Source organism: Haliaeetus leucocephalus, unplaced genomic scaffold (assembly GCF_000737465.1).
Source record: "Haliaeetus leucocephalus isolate CR32 unplaced genomic scaffold, Haliaeetus_leucocephalus-4.0 Scaffold339, whole genome shotgun sequence".
NCBI classification, from domain to species: Eukaryota; Metazoa; Chordata; class Aves; order Accipitriformes; family Accipitridae; genus Haliaeetus; species Haliaeetus leucocephalus.
The window spans coordinates 4,188,506-4,203,387 of NW_010972775.1; the positions used below are offsets into that span (position 1 = coordinate 4,188,506).

Consider the following 14,882-nt stretch of genomic DNA (forward strand, 5'->3'; position numbering starts at 1 on the left):
CTTTGGCTTCAAAAATTTTTGGAAGATAGAATGTAACCCATCAAGTAGATTGTATGGAACCCTTTTTGTCAGTATAATCTCAGCCACCAGAGAAAGATAGGCAGACACCAGAAACGTGAATCTGTTTAATTAACTTTGTTAGGGTAACTACCTTATAATAGTGCAGCAAGTACAGGTCAGCTATCTTATTATACATAATAGTGTGTCAAACAGATTGTTGTTCTTAGAAAGTTTAGGGGAGTGTAAGAGCAAGTAACTGACTGGCCCTTTTTATTTAACTAGCCAGTTAAATATAACAGTGAAAAGAAATTGGAGATTTTTACTTGTCTGGCATAGTATCCCTAGCTCCTGATGGTGAGGGTTGCTAGTTTTTTATTCTTTTTCTCTAGACCTCCACCAGACATTTAGATTGAGCTATCTGCTTTGAATTTTCTACTTGAAACTAACTCAGTTTTTTCAGTAGATTTCAGAATGAAGTCAAGCAGCCATCTACCTTCTGCTCCTTTTGTTGCCATCCTAGATAATGCAAGGAAGGATTCTAATCTGAAACCTATCAGCCCACAATAAATTCTAAACGGTTATTACTTATTTTAACATACTGTGATTTGGGGGCAGGGTGGGGAATAAGTTCTTTCATCCAGTTATCCATGGTGAGTTGAACAAAAAATATTTCTGCATCAGAAAATACCCTTTTTTGGAATAGAAAAGTTCGCCTGACAGCTATCACAATCACTACTGTGATATTCTAAATGATTGTAATTTCAAGTTTGGTTATCCCATAATCCACTTGGCATTATCTGATTTCTTCGATAATTACAGGTGCACATGGTAGAAGTAAAAAAAGCTTCTTTGTAAGATTATAGTAAAGTATTATAGCATTTGAAGGCAGAATTAATTGTTCTTTTTTTCCCCCGCTTTTTGTCTTAATAGGACCAAGCCTTTGGAGAACTGGAAAAAAACAGTGATAAATTTTTACTGGGTACATCATCATCGGAAAACAGCCAACCTGCTCATCTTCATGAGCTTTTATGTTCACTGCAGAAACAATTGCTGGCTTATTGCCACATCAACAGTGTTAGTGAGGTGTGTGCCCTTATTTTTATCATTTGGGGGGGGGGAATTAATTCAATATGCATAAACACCAGAATGTTGTAAGGTCCCTGTTGAAAATCTTCTGAATATTTGAAAGCTAAACTGATTTAAATAATTAACCCCTTAAATACATTTACAGAATTATTCTTAGGTATGTTTGTTTCCTTCCAGAATTCCAGCAGTGTGGCACTGCTTCACAAACACCTTCAGCTTTTATTGCCTCATGCTACAGATATCTATTCCCGTTCTGCAACACTGCTTAAGGAAAGCTCTTGGAATGGTAGTGTTGGGGAAAAACTGAGAGGTAAATATTCGTGGAAAAATCAGTAATGGTGGCTCCGTAAGCTCAGGGCAGTTCTTATTTGTTTAGATTTGAATAATAAAATACCTTATTTTCCCTCAATCTGATAAAGTAGACATCCCAAGCTTCCCCCAAAGGAGGAGATTAAGTATGTACCCAAGGGTAGCAACTGGTTCATGTTTTCGATAGAACATCTTGCATACAGAAAAAATACAGAATAGAGAGGATATTGTGTCTCTGCATTATTGTTTCAGTTTCGTTAGTTCTAGATTTCTCTCTTTAAAAGTACATTTTTTCTGATATTACTGAAAAATGTGAAAGTAAAATATGGAATAGATTAATAATTACTAAACAAACCCCTCAATTCAATATGTACAGTTGAGACATTTTGAGACAGCTGAGCGATTTTTATGCAGTTCTTTCTGACTTGTTAAATTGTGCTTGGAATATAATTGTATAGCTATAAGTATAATTCAGAATTATTTTTTTTTCTCTGTAGGTGTAATTTATGTGTCGGCTGCTGGTAGTATGCTCTCTCAGATTGTCAACTCACTATTGTTACTACCAGTATCAGTAGCTCGGCCTTTGTTGAGTTACCTGCTAGATCTGTTGCCACCTTTAGATCGCCTTAATAGACTGTTACCTGCTGCAGCCCTTTTAGAAGATCAGGAATTACAGTGGCCACTTCATGGTAAGTGTAATAGCTAACACACTTTTAATATGAAAAATAAAGAGTGGCATGTCACCTTTTTGAAGTGGAAATTTAACTTTCCCCTTTAAGATGGCTTTGTTTTTTTTAAGCTAGGCATCTTGCTACGTCTCCTTTTTCAAATTCCTAAATGTGTTAACATCCCTTGCCATGAAATATTTTGAGCTGCAGGCAAACTTCTTTATTCTGTCAACCCAGAATGTTTATTGACTTGAGTGGGAATCCAAGAGCTCTATGGGAAATACATATATTGAACTGAAAATACTAAGTTTGTAATACATGAAAATACCATTCTTTACTTGTAAAAGAAAAGCTGATTTTAGAATCATGGAATATCTCAAGTTGGAAAGGACCCATAAAGATAGTTGAGTCCAACTCCTTGCAGTACTACATAAAACTAAACCATATGACTAAGAGTGTTGCCCAGAAGCTCTTGAACTCTGACAGGCGTGGTACCGTGACCACTTCCTGAGGGACTCTGATCCAGTGACCGACCACCCTCTCAGTGAAGAATCTTTTCATAATGTCTAATCTGAACTTCCCCTGACTAGTAGATAATTTTGTCGTGATCTATTTATTTTCATTTCCAAATTTTACTTTTGCTTTCCATTTTGTAGTGTAATAGAATTTTAACTTAAAATCATGAATTACTTGCTAACTTCCTGAACATGTGCCACCAGATATTTCTGGTGCCAATGAAATAGAAATATAAAGAAAGAGGTAAAGTGACTGAAATTTGTGATAGGAGGTGCTATACTTATTTGCCATTCATTGGATTTTTCATTAATGTTTTTGGCAAAATTTTCTGCTTTAATTGAGTGCTGTTATCTATACATGTTTATCAGAACACAAAGAAATATGTATTGGACAAAAAAGGTGCTTGGGCAGAGTCTAAAACAGCCTTTACTTCATTGAATATGAACAGTTGTACCATGAATGGTGATGGCCTCTGCTGCTGCTGAGGTTGTAATGTTAAGCGATCTCTTTGTCCTAACTGCTGTTTCTTCAGTTTAAGATTGTTGTCTGAGGGGCAAATCTGCTATTAACTGGGAAATATTAACAAGATCTGCCATTAATTTTACTAATTTTGGAATTGTTTTTAACATCTGGGCAACAGTGACTAATTTGACTATTCATTGCTAATACTTTTAGGTGGACCTGAATTAATTGATCCTGCTGGAGTGCCCTTACCACAGCCTGCCCAGTCTTGGGTATGGCTTGTTGATCTAGAGAGAACTGTAGCTTTGCTTATTGGGCGGTGTCTTGGTGGCATGCTTCAAGGACCTCCAGTGTCCCCTGAGGAACAAGATACAGCCTATTGGTTGAAAACTCCACTTTTCAGTGACGGAGTGGAAATGGATATTCCTCATTTAGGTAAGCTGTTAAATGCAAGTGTCTAATTGTTATTGTAAATATTTGTGTTCAGTTTTGAAATTTCTGATGATGTTTGAATAAGTCTGTGTACTTAGGGTTTGTCTTTCAGCATTCTCGTCTATTTATCTAGTAATACAAAAAGTTGGAAAACGGGTATTTAAGTATATGCTGCAGTTCACAAACGGTCTTGGAAATGCATGTGGAAGAAAAAAACCGTGCAGTTTCTTAGTGAAAGAAGCAACACAGGCTTCACTGGGTTAATTTTAAGTGTTTTACTCTTAGATGCTGGGCATTTAACAGACACACCAGGGGCTCCACTGTTAATGTTAATTATTGAAAAAGATTATCTTAAATTGTATTCTACTTACAAAGTGGAATTTTTATTAATTAGAAATAATACTATTAACAACAAACTTCAATCCTTCTAATCTACCAGAAGTGCTAACAGGACTCCGCATTAGTATTTCAAGTCATCCCTTCCTATCTGAATAATGCACCTGCTTCTGCTTCTCTGTGGCCTGTTGCTCTTAGTTGATATCTCCTTCTTCTTCTGATGCTGAGTAGATGACTTCAAGACCTACTTACAAGACATAATAATTTGAAATGAGTCCATACAATAATTGCAAGTGTATGGCTATATAGTTCAGGTAGAATTAATGATACAGAATTACGCTATTGAAGCGGAGTTGGATCTTCATAGGTTTTATGTAAATTGTAACTCTAAGTGACTTTTTTCCTTACCTAACGTGAGTTTGTAGTCGAACAATGAGATGTCTTAATTTCTTTTTTTAAGTGAAGTGGAGAGTGAAAGCTGTTTTATACACTTTTAGATTGATGCATGTAATCCTCAAAATTTTCAGAGTTTAATTTCTTAGGTATTTCCCTTCTGTTAGACAAATGCATGAGCTCCTTATTAGAAGTGGCCCTATCTGGAAATGAGGAACAGAAGCCATTTGATTATAAGCTGAGACCTGAGATTACAGTCTACGTTGATTTGGCCTTGGGTTGTACAAAAGAGCCAGCAAGGAGCCTTTGGATCAGTATGCAAGACTATGCTGTTAGTAAAGGTAAGATGTTGAAAATAGATACGTGTGCGCGTGTGTGTGTTAAAAGCACATTACATGCTCCAAATACACGCCTAGCAGAATCCTGTATTTTCTTTGCCAACGACTTTTAATTCTGCAACATGATAAACTTAATTTATTGTCATGTTCCACAATCTTTCTTTTGCTTTTTCTGTTATTTATTTTTGACATTGATTCCAGTGATTGACAAACATGTAGTTCAATGTTCTTTTTCCCTCCAAACTAGAAAAAAGAGACTCTTGTTTGCTTACTCAGTTGTTGGTGTTTCTGTTTTCCTAGTAGAACAGGGTGAAACTTGGAATTAAAAAGAAAAATTGATGGGGAGGAGATGGGGGAAGGCAAAGTAACTTGCAAAATATGTTAGGAATGGCATGAAGGGGTAAGTCATCTTTTGTTTTTCAAGTCTCTGGGAGGCTGGTCTTAGACTATTAATGGTTCTGCATGCTTATTATCTAAAATCTGGGTTTCTGCTCAAGCAACCTTCCCAGGTCTCCTTTTAATAAGATCCACTAAGCATTGCAGTTGTACTGTAACTCTCTGCTGGATCCAGAGATAGTTTTCTGTAGCTCTGGCAAAGCTAGGCCAGACCAAGAAGACAGCAAATGGCATTGTGTGCCTGTTGAGAGCAACAGAGAGAATTCTGTTGCAGAATTCCACAGAAGTAGGAATTCCAGTAAAAAATGCTGATTGTCTGTTTACAAAATCTGAGATGAACAGGCTAATTTGTATTATTTTGGTTAGGAATTGGGTGTTTTAGAAGTCGATGTGGTTCTGCTCAGTTCACAATACAAGGTGACTGAAAGTTGTATGGTGATGGTTAGCATAGCATCAAATGGAAAGTAATAGAACTTGCTAAGGAGCAGGTATGTTAGACTAAACTGTATGTGGCCAGGTAAGTTTTTGTGATTTCTAAAGCAGTTTGCAAGGATTCACAGATAGTATTTAATTGAAAAAGATATTATGAAGATATTTGTAAGGAAGTGGTAAAGTAATTTCCACCCCCCACCCCCATGAAAAATTACAGTGCCTTGTGGAGGTTTGCTTAGCAGTTTGGTATTTTTATACTAGAACAGTATTACCTTTGTAATGGTTCTTTTTAAAGTAGGGAAAAACTATTTTTAAATGAAAAGGTCAGTTTCTGAATATACTGGTCAAACCTTAATTTTGAGACCTGGCAATGTCTCTTGTTAATATTGGCAGTGAAGCTTGTGCTTATGTTAATAGTTGGCTTTCCTACTGGAGATAAGGCTTTTTCATCATAAGTGAGTCTGCAAAGTAATTCTCGAGTGTGGTTTCAACCACGTGTAAAAGAGCAGAAAGCCTCAAATGTGGTGTGTTTCTAAAGAAGTTCCATGTAAATCAGTGGCTCGGTAAAGAGAAGAGTTCCAGTTCAGTATCCGTGCTTTAAAGAGAGGTTGCACCCTAAGTTCAGCTCTTGGAGTCTCTGGTGGCACTTTGTGTGCATACCCTTGGCTGGCTGTTAGACTTAAGTGCCTTAAGCAGACCAAAACACGTTTGTCTGAAGCAGTGTACTTATGTGTTATTGATGTTAAACTTATTTCTTAAGCATTAAAACTACTTCTAAATTTAAAGACTTAAATGGGTAAAGATTTTTTTAATGTCATTGAAAATATGTTTGTTTGTTGGAAACCATAGCCAGTTTTGATGAACCCTTTCTATTTTCAGATTGGGATACTGCAACTTTAAGTAATGAATCACTCCTAGATACTGTGTCCAGATTTGTTCTTGCAGCACTTCTGAAACATACAAGTTTACTTAGCCAAGCTTGTGGTGAGAGCAGGCAAGTAACTTAAACCTGCTTTTAAAAGTTCAACTTCAATTTTTTCAAGAAAGTTTGTATGATTTTTTTTCTGGTTTGGGTCTCTTTTTTGTAGGTACCAGCCTGGCAAAGCCTTGGCAGAAGTGTACCGTTGTGTATATAAAGTACGGAGTCGCTTACTTGCCTGCAAGAACATGGAACTTATTCAGACTAGTTCATCATCGAGAGACAGATGGGTGAGACTGTAAATCTTTTTTCAGTTCTTCAGGCTTTACTGTGTATTAAGAAAATATTACATTATGTTAGTTTCATATATGTTGCTGGCATTTTTGTTCTACCTTGTTGAAAAACTTTCAGGAGTTTTTAAATGCAAGTGGACAATGTATAATTAGTCGTCCATTAATCTGTAGTACACGTGATATTAAATCAGCTGAAACAAACCACTGACTGACAATATTTGACTCAAGCACATCCTGAAGCCTAGTTTTACCTGTAAACATAGCATGCTGTACCATAGAAGCCTACAACTTAGATGTAGATTGCTTAGCTGTGTTGATCAGGCCACAGCTTAGTCTGGCTGCCATCCCTGAATCCAGCTGAGTTATCTGGGCCTCTAATCTCTGTCCCTTTCAGCACCTCTCTCTTCCCCTTCCCTGCCTTACCCCTTTCTCCTTCCTCCCTGGCCAAATTCTTCTCTTAGGACTAACATTACCTTAAGGCTACTTGTCCTTGTCAGCCCTACATGAATGTTAGACATGATAGGACTGGGCCTGAAACTAGCATGATGGCAAATTCTGAATCATTTTATTAAGCTAGGTCAGAATTGATGATGGAAGTATTCATTGAGTTACTCAGGGCTGGGGACTTTAGGCATTACAAGGTTGTCCTTAAAGTAGGATGAGGGTTTATCCAGTAGAATTTTTAGTTGCTGTTTACAATCTATAGGTGGGATATTTTTAATCAAAGAAATTTTCATGTGACATCAGGATTATGAGGCTTTTTAGTAATATTGTAAAGCACTAGTCATGCTTTTTAAAATTGTGTAGGTCTCTGTCCTCCTTTTAATTAATATCAAGGGGATACGTGCCTTTGCCTCTTCCTTTCTCGTGGTAGGGGTCTAATATCTGCAAGAGATTCAGCACTTCTGAATGCATTGGATGTAGTGTGTGTACACAGGACAGTATACATACATTGATTCATGGTTCTCTGGTTTACCAAGCATAGACAGGGTGGTTGTTTTGTACACATGTAATAAATCTGTTGCTTCATGTTCATGTTGTAGCTGTTGTGTGTGCTCACAGTCAAGTACTCTGTGTGCAGTAAGTTCCATTACTGCTGGAAATCCTCAAGCTTATTGGGTGGATGCAGTACAGCAAATCTAAACGTATGCAGTAGATTTGTCGCTTTAGGGAGATCTCAGATTTAATACTATTGGGAAAAAATAGCTAGTTTGCATTTGGACAGTATACACAGGCTTACTGGTAGAATGACGAGAACAAATAAGAGGCGCCAGAAAAATGGTGACCATGATCTGCTGCTACCAAGATCTTCTGTTTTTTTGGAAAGGAAAACTGCCAGGAGAGGGCAGATGAATTATGCTGGTGGGATGTGTATGTCCCAAGATTTGTACAATTAATTACCTTCTGAAGTATTCTAAAACCTCTAATCTAACTATGATTTATATGTAAAGCTTTGCCTTCTTGAAGGCTTCAGTCTGAAGCTGTTTCTTGCATTGGAAAATTGTCTATTAGGTAGTCAGTATTTTGCTGGTCAGCACTTATATCCTCAAATTGAAGGAAAGCATCAACCCAAATATATCCACTCAATCAAAAAGATTTTTTAAATTCAAATCCTAAGAATATTATTCTTCTTGTGCAGCTCATGTGCTAATCTTTGATCTTAGGGTATGCATCTGTTTAATTTCATTGAAATAAAAGGGAGGAAAAGAACTGCAAATTCAGGATTGTTAAGAATAAAAATGAGAACATATTTGGTATCGCTTTAAGTAACAAAATCTTGTCCATCGAAGTAAGTTTTATCATATTCATGCCCTTTAAAAAGGGAGAAGATTTTATGAAACAACAGCACATGGTTCCTAAAGGCTTTGATGCTGAAGAGTCCAAGTTTGACAATAGAGTCTAAGCATTACAAGGAGACATTTTTCTGAAAATAATCTGAGGAACAGTTATTAAAGGAAAATTAAATTTTCCAACTTATGTATTTAAAGCCTTGAATGTAAACAGCTGTCTGTTGTTTATTTCACACAATATCGAAAGTATCTTTTTGATAGGAAAAAAACCTTATTAAATACCTATGTCCTTTTCTGTTCATCTTTTGTTTTGGTGAGAATTAATTTCACTGTATTTTTTTTTTTTATCAAGATGTTAGATAACCAAGAATCTGCTGATATTGATACTCAAGAACATTCTTTTACTCGTACAATTGATGAAGAAGCGGAAATGGAGGAGCAGGCAGAACGTGACAGAGAAGAAGGACATCCAGAACAAGAAGATGAAGAAGAGGAAAGAGAACATGAAGTTATGACAGCTGGTAGTAAGTATTAGTTATATGTGTCAAGAATGTAGTATGCTTTGGAAGGAAAGTATATTTTTCTCTCCAAGGTAAAATGAAGACATTATTTAAAAGATTGTGAAAGATTTGTCTGCACAAACATTGTGAGAAGTTTATTTTTATAAAATTGTGTAGTGCTTTTATTGGGTCAGAAATGCCTTTTGTTACAAGGGAATGTGAATACTAGGCAAGTAGACTGCCTTTCTGGGCAATGCTCAGGGTATCTGACCTGTACCAACAGTTCTTATATGCACTGTCTACAAGACTAATAGGTTTCATATTGCTTTCTCTAAACTTCTATCCAGTAGATCTCTGAGTTTTCATCAGTATTTCTATATAGAATTTTTGCTGTGTTTGTATGTGTTAATCTTATATGTAATAAGCTTTGAAGAGTAATAGAATCACAGAATGGTTTGGGTTGGAAGGGACCTTAAAGATCATCTAGTTCCAACCCCCCTGCCATGGGCAGGGACACCTTCCACTAGACCAGGCTGCTCAAGTCCCATCCAACCTGGCCTTAAAAAATTCCAGGGATGGGCCAGCCACAACCTCTCTGGACAACCTGTCCCCATGCTTCACCACCATCACAGTGAAGAACTTCTTCCTTACCTCTAATCTACATCTACCCTCTTTCACTTTATAGCCATTACCCCTTGTCCTATCACTACACACCCTTGTCAAAAGTCCCTCTCCAGCTTTCCTGTAGGCCCCCTTTAGGTACTAGAAGGCAGCTGTAAGGTCTCCCTGGAGCCTTCTCTTCTCCAGGCTGAACAACCCCAGCTCCCTCAGCCTCTCTTCACAGGAGAGGTGCTCCAGCCCTCCTCTGGACTTGCTCCAACAGGTCCATGTCCTTCTTATGTTGGGGGCCCCAGAGCTGTATTCAGTACTCCAGGTGGAGTCTCATGAGAGTGCAGTAGAGGGGCAGAATCACCTCCTTCGGCCTGCTGGTCATGCTGCTTTTGATGCAGTCCAGGATACAGTTGGCTTTCTGGGCTGCAAGCACACATTGCTGGGTCATGTTGAGCTTCTCCTCAGCAAACACCCCCAAGTCCTCCTCTGGGGTGCTTTAAATGCTTGAGGTTGCCCCGACCCATGTGCAGGACCTTGCAGTTGGCCTTGTTGAACTTCAGGAGGCTCACATGGGCCCACCTCTCAAGCCTGTCAAGGTCCCTCTGGATGGCATCCCTTCCTTCCAGCGTGTCGACCGCACCACACAGCTTGGTGTCATCGGCAAACTTGCCGAGGGTGCGCTCAATCCCGCTGTCCATGTCGCCGACAAAGATGTTAAACAGCGCCAGTCCCAATATGGACCCCTGAGGAACGCCACTTATCACTGGTCTCCACTCGGACATCCAGCTGTTGACCGCAACTCTTTGAGTGCGACCATCCAGACAATTCCTTATCCACCAAGTGGTCCATCTGTCCAATCTATGTCTCTCCAATTTAGAGACAAGGATGTTGTGCGGGACAGTGTCAAATGCTTTGCACAAGTCCAGGTAGATGACATCAGTTGCTCTTCCCTAATCCACCAACGTTGTAACCCCGTCATAGAAGGCCACCAGATTTGTCAGGCAGGATTCGCCCTTAGTGAAGCCATGTAGGCTGTTGCCAATCATCTTGTTTTCCATGTGTCTCAGCAGAGTTTCCAGGAGGATCCGCCCCTTGATCTTGCCAGGCACAGAGGTGAGACTGACTGGCCTGTAGTTCTCCAGGTCTTCCTTTTCCCCCCTTTTTAAAAATGGGTGTTATGTTTCCCCTTTTCCAGTCAGTGGGAACTTCCCCGGACTGCCATGACTTCTCAAATACGATGGATAGTGGCTTAGCCACTTCATCCGCCAGTTCCCTCAGGACCCGCAGATGCACCTCATCAGGTCCTGTGGACTTGCGTACCTTCAGGTTCACTAGATGGTCTCGAACCTGATCTTCCACTATGACGGGCAGTTCTTCATTCTCCCAGTCCCTTGTCGTTGCCTTCTGCATCCTGGGCAGCGTGGAGCACTTGCCAGGGAAGACTGAGGCAAAACAGTCATTGAGTACCTCACCCTTCTGCATGTCCCAGGTAACCAGGCCCCTGTTTCCTTCCGGAGAGGATCCCCGTTTTCCCTAGTCTTCCTTTTATCACTGACATACCTACAGAAGCTTTTCTTGTTGCCCTTGACGTCCCTGGCCAGATTTAGTTCTATCAGGGCTTTGGCTTTCCTAACTGATCCCTGGCTGAAAGCGTATTACAGAGTTAAAGTGCACAATCACGAGATGATTTATGGTTCTAGAAGGTGTACATGTGTTACCTGTTCAGTAGATGCAATATGCTTTTGCTGCTTGATACGCAGTTATCGTGGGCAAATGCTTAGTGTTCTCAAATTCTACCTGGACAGGGTTTCTGGATACAGTAAAGGAAAGGTATCCAGAAATATGCAGACAGACAGTAGTGTTACGTGCACAAATAAGTAGGAATATGATGACTCTTATTGAAGATCTTAAGAGATGTTGATCCTGACATGCAGAGTTCAGTTTGTGTCTTTGGTGTCTTGCTGCCTCTGTTAACATCATTGAAGGAAGTGTTTGGATTACCTTTGCATTTCCAAAGGGGAACTGAACTTTAAAACGATTAAGTCAAGAGCTTTAGGTCTTTGGACAGAGGTGATGTGGTCTCTCGCACAGCTTCTTTAGAAGAATCTGGTACTTAAGATAAATTAAGTAACATGAAGGCTAAGAATTTTGATAGGATCTTCATTGTACTGGCCAAAACAAATAAAAGCCTGAAACTGTTTCAGTATTGAATTACAGATATGCTGGTGTCTGGAATACAGATTTACAGAAGCATTACCTTGTATGCATCTGCTAAAAGGCAAACATGAAATAATCTCTTTCTTTGCTATCTGAACATGAGTTGGGTTGCAGTAAGACACTGAAAGAGTGTTTAGTGTTCTGTCAAATAGCGTTGTCCTCTTCATTTAAATATTAACATTGTATAAATGCTTTGTTCAACCTGTTTGTGTGACTTCTTTTATAGCTTTGTATTACTAATCTGTCATTTTATTGTTGGAAAAATCTTTGTTGTTCTTTGTACTGGGGCAGGTTTTGGCCCAAGATGTAGATGAATGTTTAATTCTATGTAGTTTTGTCTAGAAGTTAAGACTTTCTTTTTGTGTTGCGTGTTACAGAAATATTTCAATGTTTCCTATCAGCCCGTGAAGTAGCTCGCAGTCGGGATCGAGATAGGATGAACACTGGGACAGGGACTAGACTTGATGATCCACCTCCTCAGTCTCAGCAGGAACGAAGAATCAGCACTGATCTGACAGAAGGTCAAGATGTGTATACTGCTGCATGCAACTCTGTGATCCACAGATGTGCCTTGTTGATCTTGGGAGTAAGCCCTGTTATTGAGGAGCTCCAGAAACGAAGGGAGGATGGACAGTTACAGCAACCTCCCTCTGCTACTTCTGAGGGGATTGGACTCATGACAAGGTGGGGTTTGCTGACTGCTTAGAATAGTTAACTCTTCTCTGCTTCCTTTATAATTGATTAAATAACCTCAGTTTTTCTCTGAGGCTTCTTAGAACTTTTTTTAAAGGAAGTTTTTTGCCTAGAGCAATGTTATGTTTTTGTTGAGAATAGTGATTTTTCTCAATATTCTTTGTCCACATTAACTAAACCTCAAGAAGAGTTTTATTCTGTGTGGACCGTATTTACTTTTCAAAGTTGGGTTTAGTGATAAATAGTAATGAAGTCCAGATCATCAGTTATACAGATAATCTGAGGTAATTGGAAAAATTGGTTTTTTCCTAAAATTTGTTCATGTGTTTGGATTTTATTATTACCATACTTGTATTATCTTGAACTTTATCAATGTCCTATATAGTAGTGTCCAAAAAAAATTCGTAGGACATGTATAAAAGCAAAAGTTTCAAAGACTATTATGAAAAAAGCGTCATTCATGATTGATTTTTAAAAATATTTCTAACATATTGACATGTGTAAGACACTGTTAGGTATAGGAGAATAACAAATTAAAGCCAGACAGCTCATTGAATTGGAGAAGTGTATAATTTAAATAGTGTAAGTACTTCATAATGTGTTTTAATTTTCGTAACCTGAGATATTCTTGGTAACACAGTTTTATTCTAAACTTGACCCTTTTAAACTTTTATTCTAGACATCTTTGTGTGTGTGTGTATTGGAACATAACACAGGAATTGTGTAGCTGATGCTACTAGTGAACTCCTGAGTCTACTTAAGCTTCTAGCATACAGAAACTCTGTTCTGATACTTTAAATGAAGATATTGACGGGGAGTTCAGAGGGAGATTATATATATTCAGTACCCTTTTATTCTTTTTGCCTCTTTTTGGAAATCTAGTCCCTAAAGCATGGGTGGCTGCCTCTGTCGTTGTCAAAGTGGCTTTCATCTCCAGCATATCAACTTTAGGATGCATTTTATGGGTGGGTTTTTAATAAGTTCAGTGCTTTTTCACCCACTTACTCTGTCTCTGTTTTCTTGTCCTCTCAGCTCAGAAGTGTTTCTGTATATTGTATGTAATACTTACCAAGGCACTTGAATGATCAGTCATTTGAGGTTGCCATTTGTTCAGTTGACCAATAAGGGTGTTAAGAAGTAACAAAGTTTACTAATACCCTTTTTAAGCATAATTGAAGCCATCAGACCACTTGTTTCCTCTTTGGTGTGGTCTTGTGATGTTCTGTGGTAGTCTGCTCCCAAATAAAACTGTGGTACCTGCTAAATTTGACTAGCAACTCTTACTTTTGCCTAATACCAGTATTTTCTTTCTCTGTGTGTGTGTGCATGCACACGCACAAATGTGTGTGCACCTCAAGCAGGAGTGAAAGTCTTACTGCAGAAAGTCGCTCAATCCATGCAAACTCAAACTACAGACTGATGAAGTCAAGAAGTGAATCTGATTTATCTCAGCCAGAATCAGATGAGGAAGGTTATTCACTGGTAAGTAAACTAGCATTATGTATTTAGAGATTGTCAATGTAATATTTAGATGGGAAGTACACCTTAAACATTTGTTTAGTACTGTGTTTCAGTACTTTAGTTTCTCTTCTAATAACTGCCATTATTAAGAGAAAATAATAGTAAAAAACCAGTTGAAATTATTATAGCTCTGTTAACTTTCTCACTTTTATGGGTGAAGGATGCATTTTAAATACTCAAATATTATGCACCACATAAGTTCACCTAAAGAAATGAGACTTTTATTAATCTTTTAATGTAGAGTGGAAGACGAAATGTTGATTTGGATTTGGCATCATCACACAGAAAGAGGGGTAAGTTTAATTGTTTACCTAGTGAATATTGACCTGATAAATGTATTAGTATTTCTTAATTTAAAATGTATTAGCAGTTAAATACAGTACATAATGGCAATCAGGATGTTAAAACTGAGTATTTAAAAATAACATTTAAAATAATTATTACCTACTGTTTGTTGTGCTAGGTTCTGTTGCTTTGTGGCTTGGTTATAGTATTTCCTAGGTTCTAGAACTGCAATGCCCTTTTGAAGCAAGTGAGGATTTATTTGAGGTCAAGTGAATTAGGAACTTTCACTCTGTTTTCACTCACGTGACTTCAGGAAGAAAAAGTTGGCAGAGAATTTCAAGTGGAATGCTCTGTTCTTGTGTCCACAATGAACTTTTACCATAAAATGTGCTTGAACTTGAAGAATTTGTATCCAGAAAATACAGCTTCAATTTTTGCATCCTCAACACCAGCACACCTACAGAACCAAGCAACCACTTCTGCCATTGCCCCAATATAAATCCGGTTTTTAGCTCTTGTACTGCTTTTTGTTGCTGCTTCATTCTGGGGAATCTCAATGAGCTTCTTCACAGAAGGTAGTGGAGGGAGCAAACGATGTTTGCTTACAGAGAGACCAAAAAGTCCCACTTCACTCTGGATGATGCAGAGTTGCTGCTAGAATCATGACTTATGTCCATTGTATCT

The 14,882-nt window shown here is 38.3% G+C and overlaps 1 protein-coding gene across 8 annotated transcripts in view; it reads left to right on the forward strand.

The window, feature by feature from the left end:
- The window catches only part of HERC1 (HECT and RLD domain containing E3 ubiquitin protein ligase family member 1), a 90,309-nt gene that overhangs the window by 15,733 nt on the left and 59,694 nt on the right, over positions 1-14,882 (forward strand). For 5 of the 8 annotated variants that reach the window (XM_010571691.1, XM_010571684.1, XM_010571689.1 and 2 more), the window contains exons 14-24: positions 931-1,083; positions 1,264-1,396; positions 1,893-2,084; positions 3,255-3,476; positions 4,337-4,543; positions 6,248-6,362; positions 6,457-6,577; positions 8,723-8,894; positions 12,077-12,383; positions 13,754-13,874; positions 14,155-14,206. In XM_010571691.1, coding sequence (XP_010569993.1) covers positions 931-1,083; positions 1,264-1,396; positions 1,893-2,084; positions 3,255-3,476; positions 4,337-4,543; positions 6,248-6,362; positions 6,457-6,577; positions 8,723-8,894; positions 12,077-12,383; positions 13,754-13,874; positions 14,155-14,206 — 1,795 coding nt within the window. The remainder of the gene's footprint in view (positions 1-930; positions 1,084-1,263; positions 1,397-1,892; positions 2,085-3,254; positions 3,477-4,336; positions 4,544-6,247; positions 6,363-6,456; positions 6,578-8,722; positions 8,895-12,076; positions 12,384-13,753; positions 13,875-14,154; positions 14,207-14,882) is intronic. The other 3 variants (XM_010571688.1, XM_010571690.1, XM_010571687.1) reach the window with 2 other exon arrangements.